The following is a 17,767-nucleotide window of genomic DNA, read 5'->3' as shown; positions in this document are numbered from 1 at the left end:
AAAGAGAAAACCTAGAAACATGTCTGACAGGCAAGAGGTGGTGCTCTCTGCGTGAGCTGCAGCAGTGTGGCTCCAGAACCTGCAGGCAATCAACTGGAGCTGTAGTGCAGAAAGAGATGAGCTGCCTCACGCCCACTCCCTTCCCAGGTGAAGTGTTTTAATCCTGACCCTTCCTGATGGACATCTGACCAACACATCCCCTGGAGAAATGCAATGATAGTGGGGTTTCATCCCTTTTCGAACTGTACAGAACTGTTGGCCAGAGTGTCACCAATGATAAGATTTCCATACTTCATATCAGACTCCTCTCCTCGGTTCGTAACCTACTGAGGTACTGGTGGTTCTGGGGATGAAGTGGTTGCTGCTGTCCATCTCTGTGGGATGTGGTCCCCAAGGCCCTGGCTGAATCCGCCAGGTAAGAGGACTCCGAAATGAGTTTGTCTGGCTAGGCAGGGTGGCCATGGGACATGGACTAGATGAAAAGAGGCAGGCGTTGGACTCTGTGGTGGCTTTGGGTCATTCATCAGGAAGGCTGAGATGTCAAGTGTCCCTGCTACCCTATAGGCCCCCAGGTCTGAGGTAACTGAGGCATCTCTGCTGTCACCTTGGCCCATGAGTAGACTGGTACCTTTCACTTGTGTAAACGCCTGTGGCAAAGGAAGAGCTTTAAGGGGAGAAACAAAGGCAGAAGCACGGACTCACCAGTCACCAGTGCTGGTCTACAGCACCGTGGGTTACTACCATCAGAATTGGATGAGCCGGATCCATCTCTGGCCGTTTTCTTCTCATCACTATGAGATGCCATCTGTCTCAATGGCATTGGCATTGAGCCCCAGTTCCTCTCCACCCCGCTTTGAGCAGGGCATAGCCTGAAGGCCATGAGGTCAGTGATTACCATGAAGAACAAAGCAGAGGATTTATCCACACAGGCTCCTGGGGAAGAAAGTGTTTGAACTGGTTCCTGCCTGAGAATGAAGAGCGTTAACCCTGGCTTCCTTCCAGCCTCCAGCAGTTGGACTCCAGACATCATCATCCCCCAGGCCTGGGAGAAATCCCATGGTGCAATCAGGGCCAGGCTGCTGCGGGAAGTGGGGGGGAGCAGAGCATCACAGCAGGGATGCAGGGCTGGGACCAGCGAGGGGGTCAAGCACTGAACCTTCTTCTGCTCCCCTCTGCCGGGACCCTGCACCGTGTCCGGCTCCCCTTGCTTTGTGTCTGGCTCCCTTTGCTCTGGTGTCCCGTGGACACAAGGTACGTAACAGTGAGCAGTGGGTCTGTGTGGATGTGTGTGACAGCTGGGGGAGATGGGGAGGTGGTGGCCAAGGAGACCTGGTGTTACTGTGGGAAGAACTGTGGGTATTGCAGTGCAAGGACAGGGCAGAAATCTGTGAGCAATCAAGCCCTGCCAACCCTGCCACCAGCACGGATACTTGCTTATTGCTAGGGGAGCCACACAGATGTCACAGCATCTCCCTCCTCAGTCCCACCACCCCTCTACATTCACAGCCCTCAAGCCCAGCGCGTGGTCCGCTCCAGGGCCATGGGGACAGTGGTAGGCACAGAGCAGAGGCCTGGGGGAGAGGTGATTTATAGAAAGCTATAAGCTATAAGCTATCAGATAGCCTGGGTGGCTACATGCCAGGCTGGGCATCACTAGCACCCACATCTGGCATCTCATGTCTATATCTCTTTGTGCCCGCAGTCTGTACCCCTGTCCTTTCCCAGTGGCCACTCGTGGGGACTCCGGGGGACTCCCCTCCCTATCCCGACTCTGTGCACAGCACCACCGTCATCTGTTAAAGTGGCTGAAAAATCAAGCTTCTTAATTAAAAATTAACCAGTTCTGCTATTGTCTTAGTCTGATGGATGCTGTGGCTAGGTTTTAACCCACATTTTGATTCGGATCAAAACTTCCCACTTTTTGGGGGGACAGGGCACTGCTCCTCAAACTCCAGCCAGCTTTGCAGGGAAAATGCAGCAGGCTCAAGGGTCAGGCTGACGCGGGGAGGGCTCCAGAGATTTCTGCCACGCAAACTCCTAGGCAGAAGGCTGTGGATGAAATACTGCCACATCTGGGGCTTTTTCAGATACCAGCCCGTGCTGCAGGACATTATCTTGCAGCCTGTCAGCCTCAACCCAGGCTGCGTTTGCTGTGATACCCTCTGTGTGCTGCCTCGCTCCTTTTATATCGGTACAACTTGTAACACACACAAAGCCTGTCAAGCTGTCATGTTTTCCATTCCGTCTGAGAGGCACCACAGCCTCTGAGGAAAGGCAGAACATCTCACGTCCCTGGCACCAGCCTGGTTCAGCATTAACATTTATGCTGTGCTGCAAAAAAAAAAAAAAGAAAAAAAAAAGAAAAAAAAAAAAGAGCAGAGCAGCAGCATAATAAACCACATATAAGCAGAAAGGATTTTAAAAAAATGTAAAGGTGTTTTAAGGCAAAACCAGCATTAAAACATCCTCCTGCATTACTGAAAGCGCAGAGAGCCCGCGTGGTGCTCAAGGAGAAGGAGGGGTGAGCTGTTGACATTAAGGGCTTCAACAGCCCTGTTAGTCCCACACTTGAAGTTAAGCTCTTGTGTGAGCGTTCGCAGTGGCAGCGTGTCTGAGCTACGGCTTATCGGGAGCGTGAGCTCTCACCTGCCTTCATGGCACTGCTCACACAGCAATCTGTGGGGTCCTGTAATATTTAACGGAGCTGGACATGGGGAAATCTATTGGTGTCACAAAAGCTTTCCTTATGGGAGAGGCTTGGGCAGGACCGCAGCTCTTTCTCTCTCCGTTATCGTAACTTTTAGGGGAGATAAAAGTTTTAAGCCATATTAAATGCCACTGCTATCTGAGTTACATTGCCCTGTCCGATACTTCTATGGTTTCATGTGAACCAAGGCTGCTCTCCCACCTCTTTCAAAATCTCTGAGAAGTTGCAGCTTTACCCTGCTGGTGAGACCTTATTTCCTCTCCCTCTCTTTTTTTTTTCCCTTTGCATTTCACAAACTCCTACCAAGAGCGTCTGACACTTTGCCTTTCAGGGCAGCCCTCTAATTGCCGGTGTAAGTGGAAAGTCAAATGCCCAATCCACATCCCATCCAAGGTGATAATCAGGGGAGCTCCCCGGCTTTGGCTGGGAACAGCTGGAGTCTGGGAAAGGGGAACCCGGGACAAACAGAAGGGGGGAGGTGGAGATCCCACAGGACTTTGATATTTTTAGAGGAGCCTCTTAACAGTCTCCACAGCTCCTAGTTTTTGCCATGAATTTAATGTGAAATTAGCTCCTGTGCAAAGTGCTGGATTTGCAGCCAGGACCCAAACTCCTCGGTCCATTCCTGGAGCAGGTGCAGGAGAGCGGGAGAGCGCCTGCACAACGTCAGCACGTTTCAGAATAAAACGGAATAAAAAGCTACACATAACCACTGCCGTCTAGCCTATGCTCCAGGGGTACAAGGGCACTCCAGATCTGTGTGGATGCTGGGGTTTCCTACAGCTACACTAGCAGGGACAGAACAGGCAAGAAACAGTTTTTTATCTGGAGATACTGGGCACTGGAACGTCATGTCATCCATCCACAGCTCTGTATCCTTCTCGACAATTGCTGAACTGGGGTGCTTTTTTTTTAAGCTATTTAGTAATTTTGTTTTAAATGTACTCTCATGTTTGTGTTTTTCTGTTTACATTTTTCCTTCTTCTAATGTTATCAGTGATGATAAATCTGCCCCTTTGAAATTCAAGTACCTGTATCCCCTTTAAAAGTTTGTTTTTTGCTTGCTGAAGGTGAACGTGATCAGTTCATAATCGCTCCCTCTCAGATGACTGCCAACTCCCAGCCCAGTGGTCAATAACTCTGTCACACTTAGGAGGTCTCAACTAGTTACCGTATGCTGGATATAATATCGCACAGGCCATAAGGTACCATCCATACCCACCAGACATCGTGTTTTCACCGAGATGTGTAAAATTGCCAGCTGATGTTTCATGAGCCAGCTGGCTCCTTATAAACACCGCTCTTCTTTCTATACATCCCAGGTAGGTCTTTGAAGAGCTTCGTGCTCCTTTTTGCGCTCCAAGTTTTGTGCAAAGTCCTGATTCCTTGTGCCTGGTTAGAGACACGGGGCAAACACAGCGGGAAGAACAGGACACGCAGCTCACGCATTCGGGCCACCAAACAGGCCCAGCGGCTGGGGGGAAACCCAGACTAGCCGTGCCAGACCAGCCAGCCCCTGCCCAGCCCCTCCTCGGCAGCAGGAGGAGGAGGTCGGAGCAGTTGTCACCTCCCCACCTTTAGATGCCATTAGGTATGTTAATCATCAAAGCCACCCTAATTGCTGAGCTATAACTGAAAGCAAAGCCAGCTGGGGTGGCTGCCTTAACTAACTAGGATGCAGTCTTTAACATCTCGGGTTAAATGTTTTGGAGGAACTTTTTAAGATTTAAAAATAGCACCTTCCTGAGAATAGGCATCACTACAAACAAACCTTTAAAATGCCAGCGTTCTCCAGAAAGCAAAATCTTGGATAAGAAGGAATTTCAGGCGGATTGAAATGACTCATTTTGGCTGTTTCTGGAATAGGCAGAATGATGTAAAGGTGACCTAATACCCCGGCTCTCCAGCAGCACTGTATTTGCGTGCGCGCCGCGGGGCAGAGCCAGAGCCTGCGGCCAGCTGTTCTTCTTCGAAGGGCTGAGGGCTTCAGCAGCATCGCTGGAACCGGACACATCTCCACCGTTAGTTCAGTGCCACCTACAGTAGCAAGTGCAGAAGCTGTCAGGCTCAAAAAAACACAGGAAGAAATTCCTGCACACTCTGAGCAAAGTGCCGTTTAGGTCAAAACACTGAAGCGGCTTTTTAGTGACTCATTTATTTGTTCACGTGGCAGAGGACTGCGTAGGCGAGGAAAATGGGAAAGGAGCCTTTTGGCTGAAGGCTGGCAGCTGTTGCCCCGTCTGCTGGTGATGAGCTTTCTAAGCCTCCACAAGTTGCTTCTCTGTGGCTCAGTTTAGAGAACAGGTAATTAGTCCTAATCTTACAGTGCGCTCGTGAATAGGAACTCTTCAGTACTTCTTACGCTGCTGGGAGATCCCAAGATGGAAATTACTAGCTGAAATCAAAACCACTGTTAAGCCAAGCCAGGTGGGGTTTTGTGATATTTGATTTCTCTAAAGTTTTTTCTTCTGGGCTGGGATGGAAATACCAATTTTCACTTAACAGCAGCAAGTTTCTGGTCCTTTGTTTCACAGAAAGAAGCCAGAAAAAAAATAATTCAGGTTTAGCTATGAATGCTCCTGTTTGCCTGTGTTGGATGGTCCAGAGTGTTGCTTTTTGGCACTGACACACTGAGCAACCGGTAGACCAAAAGCTTATTAGAAAGCAGCACAGAAGGAAGCAGTATGCTCCGATTCTGAACTCACCAGCCAGAAGCAATTTCTTATCAAATTTGAATATTTTGCCTGACTAATGACCTGCCCTGTCCCCTGCTATTTTTTTGTGTATTATATGTGCTTATATTTCCTTCCAGTGTATAAAGGTGAGGAAAAGCCCTCACTCAGGTTTGTGCCAGTGCTTTCACTGATTTTTTCCAGTCAGTAACTCTGAAATGCAAGAGAAACACAAGGCAGTGCTCTAGATCTTCTAGATGTTTGAAATAATCGCACTTAAATTGACACTTCAGAAGAATTCTGGAAGTCACACCACTTGCTTGTTGGGGAAGTGTTTGTGTGGGAGCACGAACCTTTTCTCTGGAAAGATGTTCACAGTTTTGGTGCATTTGCAACCAGAAACACTTTTGAAATCCAAGGCTGCATTAATGCTGAGGAAACGAAAGATACAGGCAGGGCACTGCAAACTCTGCGTTATCCTCTGGCCCTGGACTAGAAAGATCACCTTTACTCTGAGGCCATTTTGTCCTATTGAAATGGACCCTTGTTGGAATAGTTTATACCTTTTTTTTTTTTTTTTTACTAGTATTTGTTGACTTCTTTCTTTTCTTGCCCAAGCGCTTAAGAAAGCTTCAAGCACTTCACCTTGCTTGTTTCTGTTCTGTTGAAGGATTAGTCCAAGCCCTGTTTGTTATCCAGCTATTTTCTGAAGGACGCCCTACGGCCACATTAAAGTTTAGCCTTGCCAGTGAATGCCCATACAGCTCTCCAGACACAGCATTGCTCTAGGCTAACCCTTTATGCGGGCATATCCCAGAGCGAGGGCTTGTTCCTGTTTAGCTCAGCAGGAGATAAACAATTCCCAAATAAATGGTGCTGAAGCAAGGACCCAGTGCAGGGTACATGTAAGCTGTTGTCCTCTAACACAGACATAGGGTGTTTCTTTTAATTTTGCCACTACTGAAGACACAGTTGACCAATAAAGTGTTTGGCTCTACTGCTGGTTTAAAATATTCCAGTTCCCCCTCAGCAACCAGTGTTTATTCCCTACCCCATGTAATGCTACTTCAGTTGTGCCGGCACAAATTTGTTGGAGCCACATCATATGCCCCATCAGGGCCATCAGGGAACTGATCTGGTTTCTGGAGCCACATCATATGCCCCATCAGGGAACTGATCTGGTTTCAAAACAACAAAAAAAGGCAAATAGGTGACGCATGGGGTAGATTTGGAAATGGCTGTGTCAGTGCAACTGAAGCAAGCGTGCAATTGCAGTGAGGGGAAATAACTTGCGCAAGAGTTGTTGCCAAAACACGTCATTAAACTGGCCCATTCACTTTTGGCCCATGCTATCCTTGCCATACTACAGAGGAGCCTGAGTGTGTTCCTATAGCTGAAGCCTCTCCTGGCCCAAATCATGTCCACAAGTTATGAGAGTTGGCTTTAAGCACACCGAAGGCTTACCACCCTACTGAGTGCTGCTGATATGAAACGTTCCCAGCAGACACATTTACACCAGCTAAACTTCCATTATGTCAAGGTGACCTCCCAGGTACCCTCCATTCCAGTTTCCTAATAAAACATATTCAGTAAACAAAACCATTTCCTTTCTACCCAGGGTCCACTTCAACCCCCATGAGATGTGACTTGCAGAGCCTCAGTGTCGTCCCCCCCCGCCTTTTTATTTTCCCCAAAATTTTCCAAGATTCCCTTATAGATTAAAATGTCAGACATGTCAAGTGCTTTACTGCCACCAAGCACCTTCTTCCCTGATACATCATCAGCATTTAAGTCACTGTTCATCATATAACCAGATTATGTTAATGATAAGCTGCAAAATGTTAAATTCATTACTTTTGGATCCCATATGTAGGTAAATAGAGAACAGTTTAAACGTGCTTTAACAATTTAGCCCTCAAGTGCCATGATTTATGTTTTCCAAACACTGTCAAACAGATCCACAACTGCTGGCTTTGTGTACAATGGTACAATTACCACCAGTGCAAATACATGCCCATCCTTTTTTCATAACTCAGTGAGATGCTAATGAAGCTTATTTTGTGAACATGAGTATAGAAGTTGAAGATACTCAGTTGAAAAGATACCAAGGATTTTTATTTAACCACAATACGCCTGCAAACAGGTAGTCTCAAATCCATCTTACGGGTCAAAAAACTATAGCATGTGCAATGTTTTTGACTTGCCTGGACATCATCTGCTGCATTAGAAATCGATTCCACACTTCCCAATTCCCCACCCCTGCCCTCAGTAGGACCAAGCCCTGTCTCCTACAAACCGGGATCTATGCAAAACAACAGAACTGCCTCCCAGCCAGCTGCTGAGGGGGCCAGGGCACCGCAGCCCAGGCCCGCAGCGACACCAGCCGGCACAGGGCTCCCATGACCCACCCCCCCAAACCTGCAGGACACTGAACCTTCCAACATCATTTTATAACAAGGAGAACCTGGGAAGTCATGTTGGTGAGGGAAGGGATGAACTGTCAGGTTAACCAGCATTTTGGAGCAGCTGCACCAACAGGACTGATTGAACAGTTGCCTGTAGAGTTCATCAAGAATAAATCCTTGAGCTTTAACAGACTCTCTCAATCCAAAACTTCTGAGCCTAAAAAAAGCCAGCTTCTGGGGATAGAGGTCATAAGATTGTATCTAATATTTCAGTCAGTTTTGCTAACTGCTTGTGTCAGAAACATTAAATACTACACGAGTAAATTGATTTCCTAGCATTTGAAGCCCATTTCCTACCAGTATTGCAATTCAAAACTTTACAAGTCAAACTTTAAAATGGTATGGTATGGATAAATGGATGGTATGATGACAGAACAGGAGAGAGAGAATTTTTTAATTTTTCAAGCATCTCTACAAGAAAATCTGATAAGCAGATCATAAACACAATATTCTCCAGCATATTGTGGTAAAATCTGAAATCTGAAGCACTGAATGAAACTTTTAAAAAGCCTCAAACCTGAGAGGTGGCAGCTGCACTCACAGTCATGTGAGCATGCTGCCCTTCTAGCAAGGGGCCCTTGCTACCTCACAGGGTAACTCCAAGCACTGAGCTGTAAGATACTGCTCTAGGATAAAGCACCAGTACTGCAGGTATTTAACTCCTTGGGAAACAATTCCATAGCCTTTACCATTGAAAAAAAAAAAAATTAAACCCCATCCTAAATTTCCTATTCAGCTTCAGATGATCACTCTGTACCTCACTAACCTTCAGCAGCCAGCAAGTGTACCTAAGTTCTTTTTAATTTCTTAAGGATGTGATTCTCGCTTGTCCCTCACTCAGATACTTTTCCAAAGAAAATAAGTAAATACTCTTATTTAACTTCTAAAAGAAATATTTACACGCAATTATAATTTATATCATATTGACACCTGACACCCCACAGAAACTCACAGCAAAACGTATTTACTTATACTGACCTCATCCACATAAAAATGTTCTTTTTATTTGAAGAAACTTCAGCTTTTAAGCCTGGATCGTACGTTCAGTGTTCCTCATTTGACAGTTGTAACTGCACTAACTGGAATACACATTAAAGGAGATCCAATGTAAAGCTAAGAAAGGATTGCTATTTTTCTTAAAATAGGTGATGACAGTGTCATACAACCATTTTGCAGAAAACATTCAGATTATTTCTTCCCATATACAGAGAGTTTGCTCTACCTGTTGCATTAAGGCTCGTTATAACCATTTGTAAAGCTTATCAAAAGACAGTCGTTTCACTCCTTTAATATTGAATGTATTGAATGCATAACTAACTCACTATCTAGCAACTTACTCTGTGTTACGTTAACAGAACTTCATTGAGAATAGGAACAAAAACCATCCAGGAATGCTGAAGAATTATATGTGGCAATACATGACAACACAGTAAGAAAAATTTAAAAGCACATGGATGCAAAATATTTTTTTTTTTAAATCACTTTTTTTTCCCTTTAGAGGGCTTTGCAAATAAAGCAGGATCAATCTGGTCTCTAGACAGACCTTTCACTGAAAAAAGCCTTGCTGCTCTTTCCTTTAAAGTGCCTCCACATTTCAGTCCTAAAGACATCAACTCCATCTTCAGTTTATCTAAACCCAGGGCTTCCAATTCAGCAGCAGAGTTGAATGCCAATAGGTCTATTGGTTCCACCTCCTGCAAAGAGAAAAACATCCCATCAGACTATTATTATTTTCTTCCTGATTGGGGAGAGAAGGAACAAGTGGAGTCAGAATGCCTCACTTTACAGAAGATCTTCAATTAGGATTATCTCAAACTCCGAATTACTTAGTAAAGTTCAGCAATGTCTCAATATGTATTATGTTGGATATTAGCCAACATAGTAATTATTGGCAGCACTTATGCTACCCAGGCAAAGTATTACCGCATCATGTACAAGCAAATCGAAGCCAGCTAGCAGCCTAGTTGTACAATATGCAAATCTTAGGGGAAATAACACACCCAAGAGCGGGGTGAATGCTCAGGTGAGCTTTGTACCCGGTGTCCAACTGTGCTGCTACAATTCCACTCCTCGCAGTGCCTCCGCTAGCTAGTTAAAGGCTCGCTCTAACGTGTCCAGACAGGCTGCAGATGTGCTTAAGCTTGCAATGTACACATCCTCCAAGACAGGAGCACTGGTCATTTTAAATTATATAAACGCCCAGGGTCTTGTCCACAAAAGAATATGGACAAAGACTGGATAATTCGAATGATGGAATTTACTAACACAATAAACACCAACACCAAACATTAAAACATCAAAAAGGACAGAAAAATCTAAGCCGTTGGAGTTATCAAAGGGACTTCAGAGCAAGCAATACCAGCAGGGGAAATGAGACCGCTCCGTTATGAACTCAGCAAATATAATTAACACTAGCAGAATTAGAACCTTTGTCCTGCTAAGTATACAAAAAAAGACTGGTTGCCTCATTATTCTCATCCTACTTTAAAAAAAAAAAAAAAATCCATCAAGGACTTAGAAAAATATTTCCACCTGCAATAACAATCTGCCACAGCATTGGTGGAGTTTCCTGTTCTAGGAATAGACAGTCTCACAAATACTGAGCAAAAGGTAAACATTGAAGAATGGTAAACATCCTGTTTAAGATTTGCCAGCTCTAATGGTATGGTAGATGACAAAGTTCTAATTTATCATATTACATCCTGGGTCTTTTGCCATTTAACTGTATTAAACTTTCACTTATCATAATTCAGTCGTTGGCAGTGGCAACTGATGGCAGACTTTCTGCTCAAGCTGAAACAAGGCAGAAAAGCCAAGCAACTCCTTAGCCCAAAAAAAGAGAGTGCCCCATTTTGTTTTACTGCTAGAATAAGCCTAGATTCATTACACCCAACAAATTCTAATAGTAATATTATGCAAGGGACAACGAAGCAAAAGTATTGCCACCTTTTACTGCCAAATATGAGCCAGGCTTTCATCAATTCAGTGGGAAAAGCTATATTCTTTCTTGGCTGGAAGACTAATCCAAAGCCTCTTTAGCAAAAGAATCCCAGCCATCCTCCTGTCAATCACCAGGGAAGGAACCTCATGGTCAGCACTGCTCCCGATCTGGCTGAAAGCTATGACACCAACTAAGATTGTCAGCAGAGATAAAGGTATGGCAACACTACAGCCCTGCTTCCACCACGTGTACATCAGATGATCAATTTTAAAACCATTCTTCCACCATCCTTTGCAGTTCAGATGAAGCCCATCATTTATACCAATTCTGTCTCCCTAGTGAAGGAGCTGCTGCTTTCAGGCTTTTGATGGTCAATGACAAACTAAAGTTTGCACCAGACTACTAGGGTTCTCTATGACCTAGACTCAAGTCTTTTTATAATAAAAACCAAGAAAGACCGATCAGCTGATTAGTTTAGGGGGCATGTACTTGGAACAACTTCTATTTAAACACTGAGGTAAATTATAAACATTAAGGTCAAAATAAGTTATAAATAAGATTAGTCAAATTAGACAGTGTTAGGTAATGTCTTAAAAGTGTGGATAAGAGTCTTTCATCTTACAGAAGGGTTTTATTTTCCTCCCCCCCCAAAGAATTTTGGATCCAGATTGTATTTAATTATGTAAAAGGAGAAAAAAAAAAAAAAAAAAGAAACAAACAAACAAACAAACCACCACCGAAGGGAAACGTGGATCTCGGGAGAGACAATACTAGACAGGCAAGGGCAACTGCATCTTAGTAGAAACTCTACAGACTATTAAAATCTTAATCTTACAAAGTTCTTCCTTGACCCATTTTACTTAGCATCTCTCAAGACAATGCTACCATTCTACAGTTCAACTTTCTCCATGGAGACACCATCAACCAAGAGCCGCCTTTGGCTGCAGTTTCCATTAACTTGCTACATTTCATTCTCCTAAGTAGCACGATGCATCTTCAGTTAAGCTGGTTTTCCTTATAAGCTTGGGATTTTTTGTGCTCTGAACCAAGCTCTGAAGATTCTATTAGCTTCTTAGGGAGACTGATTCTAATTCAAGCACTTACATCTAATGCATTGAAGTCATAGGATACAAAACCCCTCCCCTTTTCTGTGATTCACAAAGGGAAAAGTAATTGAGTAAAAGCTGCTGAAGAAAGATACATATCACATTTTGTACTGCTTCATACTTACAGTGCTCTGTAACTGGTTCGTTTCCTGTGCCTTAGAAGAAACATTTTCTTGCTCCTCTGCTTTCAGAGCTTGGGTTACCTCATTCTTTTCTTGGACTTCTTCCTTCAAGGGCTTTGTCATTTTACTGTTTTCATCAGCTGGAATTTCAGGTTGCCCACCTGCGTGTGTCTCTCCTTGCAGATCTCTTCCAGTACCTTCTGGCTGCTCCAGTGGTTTCTCAGTTGCACTGGTAGCTGGACTGTCCTCTAATGAATCCACAGAGCTGCTTGAACATTCATTTGAATTTCCAGCATTTTCATGGTATCTGCTGCTTGACGGACAACTTCCATCAGATGCATGAGGGGAGTCATCTTCACTGTCATCCTCACAATCTGAACTGTCACGGTCATCCAATCCTTCCAATCCCAGCCTGGAACAAGCACTAAGTTACTAATGAATATTCATTTATTTTTATTTTTTTAAAAAATATTTTTATGTCACTTTTCTCTCTCCAAAACTCACTTCAGTGAGCTGCAGTGAACTACTCTAGCAGCTATTTAGGATAGTTTAGTAAATGGAAGAGCTGCTAATATTGAACAAATTACTTTGCTACTCTAAACACCACTGGAATCATTAAGGCTTCTCTTTCACGTTACATTAGGTGAAAAATGCCGGGGCGGGGGCAGGGGAGAAATAACCCCCCCCTCCCTTTTAAGTTCATTGTAAATTTAATTCATTAATGAAAAAAAAGGACAATGGGAGGTAGCAGAATATAACTATATTAGAAGGGGGGGCTGAGGGGAAGGGTGCCTACTTTTGCAAATAAAGTTTGTCTGCTCCAGTTGGGACAGAATTATATGAACGCAGCAACATTTACTTTCAGCTCTCCAATTTAATTAGTTCGATTTACTTATTCCTATTTAAGTCTACCTCTCCGATAAGATGTTGCTTACTTGTATGTACTTAACCTGTCATCCTGTTCAAGGCTTAATACTTGAGTATAAAAACAAGGTATAATGCTTACCAAAAACATTTTCTTTTTCGAGATTTTGTTCCATTCTTTCCAGATTCACCTGGACGCTTCCGACTCTCACCACTTTCTGGTGATACTATTTTGCTTGAAGTAGCCTGCAATCCTTCAAAATGAAGTTAAAAGTTTCATTCATCAGTACGCAATTCATACATGTTGTAAATTCTACTTATCTTTTAATTAATTTCAGATGCAATTTAAAACACTAACTGAAAATAATCACTCCTGATGCACATTTATGTAGACCCAAAGCTTCAAAATAAACTCAGTAGTAGCAGAAGATTTTCTACATGGTTTTACTAAGGCACAGAGTCAATTAAAATTGGACTCCTGAACTGAACTCTCAGGTTCTACACCCTATTCAGCCTCAAGTTTCACTATCAAGCTGCCAGCAAGGGAAAAAAATCCATGGATAAATAAAATAACTACAAAGAACAATATGTGAAACAAGGTATTTTGTAGTTGGATTAAATTTCTAGTTTTTATGTAAGACCTGTTTCTATTTTATCATTTCACTGAAAATGATTATGTAATTCTTACAGCTGAACCAGCAACCATACCTTCCCAGAATTTTTCTATTATAGGATGACACTGTAGCACACCAAGATGAAGCAACACTTGTATCTGTGTTACACTGTTCAACGCAATTAAAAAGAAGCAGCAGCCAAAGAAGAAAAATTTTAAAGAATTAAAAAAAAAGAAATTACTGGAATTTAAAATTTCATTCAATTGAAAGAGTTACTGTCAGCAATATTTTTTTTTTTTATGTTCATGCTGGAGGAAGGCTACAGGGACTTTTAGTTTGCTTTATTTTTTGAGAAGAGAAAGTCGCGTTAAACTGCAATACCTTTAAGGACTGAATCTTCTAGTCGCTCAGCCATTTCATGACACTGCTGCTGGTAGTCTGGATTTGTAAAAAAGTGCTTTGGCTCCGCAAGTTTCCGCTGCAGCCTTTCCAAGCGCCTTTGCTCTTTTTCTGCTTCCCGTTCTGCTTGCTGCTTCACCCATTCAGCCATCCTGCAGACAACAGAACCATGAAAATGAGAGTGTTTCCAGCATCTAATGTAATATCAGTTTGTTGCTTTGCAATTACTGAATGCATCTACCACCTGCTAGGATGGGAAACAATGGGAAAAGACAACTAACACCACCCAGGGGAATTACTGAAGGAATATACAAAGATTCTACTACAGAAAAGAGAGTGAAGTTTATTTTAGAAGCCAGAAACAGCAGTAAGGTCACATATCCCCAGTATCAAAGTCTTGCAGTTTCACAGAAAAAAACCTGTGAGAATTCCAGATGAGAAAACCAAGAGGTGCAGAACAGTCTCTCAGAAGCAGGCTGCAGTACAATCACATCTGTTTTGCAGTAATGTAATTAAAGTCAGGAGAATCCTGTTGGCTTCCAGTCTATCTGTGCTTAAGATTTCACTTTTGCTCTTTTTACTATTCAAAATAAAATTTCATTGCTACAACAGCCTGTCATTTGAGGGTTTTTTTGTTAACAGTGAACTACATGGTCAGTTTATTTTATAATTCTAGCTTCTAAAACGCCTTACGCTTTTTCATGATTGACATCCCGAAGCCTCCTTCCACTGAGATCTCGGCAAGCCTCTCTATTTGTTGTCTTTTCAATCTGAGCACCAAGTGCTCGCAGCATAGATCCAAACCCTGAGAAAAAAAAAAAAAATAATCAAGAATTATCTAAACAGAAACAAACGGGAGACAAACTCGTACGCAACAAAAGAATTAATCATGGAAAAAGAGCACAGTGAATTCAACACTTTCCTCTCCTCAATGCAACTGAAATAAAGTGTAAGTTGAAAGTTGCAACATGTTGGAACATTTTCACTGGGTGAAATGCTGAAACATTAAGTGAAAAAAAAAGTATCCAATGTTTACCACTCATCTCATTTTTGTACTCCTGATATCACACTAGATGGACTCCAGATTTACTAGTACCTGTGCAGCACTTCTAACATGAAAGCGTATTTCTGGACTCCCCCTTTTGTCTCAAGATAACTTTTTGTGTCCTTTCTAATTTAGGCAGGATACACCTCCCCCTTAAGCCCTTTTAGCCCCCACCAATCTTAAATTCCCTTTTAAAAATCTAACAAAAAAAAAACCAAACAACTTTTTTAGGAGATAGCCTTAGCCACTTCATCAAGATGATCATGATGTACAATGTTATGCTGGAGAGCTCCCTCCCCCCTCCCCCCCGATTTCTAGACACTCCTCAGCCACTAATTACTCGTAGGCAAGACTGCTAATTTCTCTCACTTGGTCCCACCTTATGTTTTTTCCAGCTGGAGAAAGACATTTGTTCAACTACCTCAAAGAAACACAATGTGGATTAATAGTAGTATAATCCTTCAAGCAATTTGAAAGTGCCAAGCACTGTTTTTTAACCAGAAGCTGAACAAAGCTATACTTTTCAGTGCCCAAAAAGTACCTTTAAGGAGCGTTCCAAACAGTAACCAATCCGGTCATCCTACTGTATCACGAAGTAGAAAAAGTACTGTGTTCAGCTAATAAAACCAATTGCTGCCATTGGCGAGCAGAATTTCTGTAGCTTGTGAAACACATGATTGAATTTTACATTCTGAAGAATGAGGACCTAGCTGCTACACCTAGCTGGGCACGCTCTCCAAAATCAACAGCAATGCATTCACTAAGGTCACAAGTGCTGAATTAGCTCTGGTAACAAAATGCTCGGTTCTCTTTTAATCCTGCATAACCTGTATTCCCTTGAGATCATACAGTAAGTCTCAATAGTTCTTACCTGTGTTTGTTTGCCTGTTTTTATCAGGCTTTTAAATTATAAAGTCAAAACAAAAGGAACACTTTAGAAAGCAGACAAAATTGTTAAAGAACAATTTTAAACTGACCCCAATGGCACATCAGTAACACAAAATGAATCACAGAACACGTATCCTGTGTCACCCCAGGATAACTGAACTGTAAGTATGGAAGAAGCATCCTATACTATGGCCTTGTACTATATGTACCACTTTTAGGGCACTTAAAGAAACCACAATAACTTGTAAGCTATAGCAACAATATTTACTTCAAGTTGTATCTAAAACTGAAGAAGGCAAAGTAAGCAGAGCTGCAGTTTGATGCAAAGCTGTGCAATTTTTCAGCATTCTATCTCCACAGCTGGAAAAGTCTAAGAATTGGATTAAAAAAGCAAACATATTGACTCCAATGACACTCAAATACTCTGCTAAACTTGCTTCACCCATCATATTTGTTTTAGGGAAAGCCCACATTGTCAGTGGCTGTATTGTTTCACATGATTAACACACACCTTCCTTAACACACTTAAAATATTTTAACATACAGAGCCTAGTTTAGATGGAATTCTTTAGTTCTTAGGCTACTGAGATCTTGGTATTTATATGTTTTTTCAAATCAACTAACAGACTATTTGTTTCTGGAATATTTGTCCTAAGTGACCATCAATGAGTTTGTGGAGCCTAAGAAGCCAGGTGCTTTTAAACACAATGTCAACTCTGAAGTCACTCTGATGTATGTTACAGATTTCTACTAGTAAAGCTAAGCTGACAAGGGACGTGAAGAAGAGCTATGCCAGCAAGGCTGTTAGCTGAACAGCAGCTTCCCTGGTCAATTCTCAGCTTTGTAGGTAGACTTGGGTTTCAGCTCGCAGACATTATATCACAGTTATCCACGTTACAAGAGATGTGCTAATAGATGAGGACCGCTGCTGTCAGTATAGACTACAGTATAATAAGTTTTTTTCAACCTAAGAATCTTATCAATAGCAAGCAGTCAAGCAACAAACCTCCTTTTCCACCACAAAGTCTTGGTTCCAGACTATAAACGGCTCCATTCTGCAGTACCTCTTCATCATTGACCAGTCGCCCGTTACATTTCACATACAAGCTTTCTTCAGGAATATTCTAAAAAAGAGCAAAACTGAGTTATATGACTAATTGAAAATCAAACATTCTGCCAAAGCAAGTATTAAGGAATAACATTTCCTTCCTTCCTATAGGAACAGAGGAGAAGCAAAAATCAGATAATCTTAAAAGCATAAACATTCCCTATGGTGCTTGTTTTAATTCCTGTTTACTCAAGGATTAAACGCAGTCTAAATCAGCTTGTAAATATGAATGTGGAAAAGTCACGCTACAGGAAAATTTACAATAAGTATTCAAACACTCGGTATTAAAAAAGAAACCAAACAAACCCCACATTTTTTGCACTGTAAAGAATTTAAGATCGATATTGGAACAAGTCCAGAGGAGGGCCATGTGAAGATGATCAGAGGGCTGGAACACCTCTCCTGAGAAGACAGGCTTAGAGAGTTGGGGTTGTTCAGCCTGGAGAAGGGAAGGCTCTGGAGAGACCTTATAGCAGCCTTCCAGTAGTTAAAGGGGGCCTACAGGAAAGATGGGGAGGGACTTTTCATCACAGAATGTAGCAATAGGACAAGGAGTAATGGTTTTAAACTGAAAGAGGGTAGATTCAGATTAAATATTCAGCAGAAATTCTTTATTGTGAGGGTGGTGAGACATTGGAATGAGATGCCCAGGGAAATTGTGGAGGCCCTATCCCTGGAGATGTTCAAGGCCAGGCTGGATGGGGCTTTGAGCAACCTGGTCTAGTGGGAGGTGTCCCTGCCCATGGCAGGGGGGGTGGAACTAGATGACCTTTAAGGTTCCTTCCAACCCAACCCAACCCAAACCATTCTATGATATCTTACTTGTAGGCGCATAA

General features: G+C 42.7%; 1 protein-coding gene across 1 annotated transcript; it reads right to left on the bottom strand.

Annotated features, from left to right (window-relative positions):
- Positions 1–8,919: 8,919 nt before the first annotated feature.
- Positions 8,920–17,765, bottom strand: SDE2 (SDE2 telomere maintenance homolog (S. pombe)). The gene is given in 9 exon segments (XM_009894328.1): positions 8,920–9,008; positions 9,011–9,046; positions 9,388–9,538; positions 12,017–12,425; positions 13,020–13,131; positions 13,873–14,042; positions 14,584–14,695; positions 16,830–16,947; positions 17,754–17,765. Coding segments are annotated over 9 exon segments (1,209 nt in total).
- Between the last annotated feature and the right edge of the window lie 2 nt (positions 17,766–17,767).

This window comes from Charadrius vociferus, unplaced genomic scaffold, assembly GCF_000708025.1.
Source record: "Charadrius vociferus isolate BGI_N301 unplaced genomic scaffold, ASM70802v2 scaffold261, whole genome shotgun sequence".
NCBI classification, from domain to species: Eukaryota; Metazoa; Chordata; class Aves; order Charadriiformes; family Charadriidae; genus Charadrius; species Charadrius vociferus.
The sequence above is the reverse complement of the archived record's forward strand: the minus strand, read 5'-3'. Positions and strand labels throughout refer to the sequence as shown.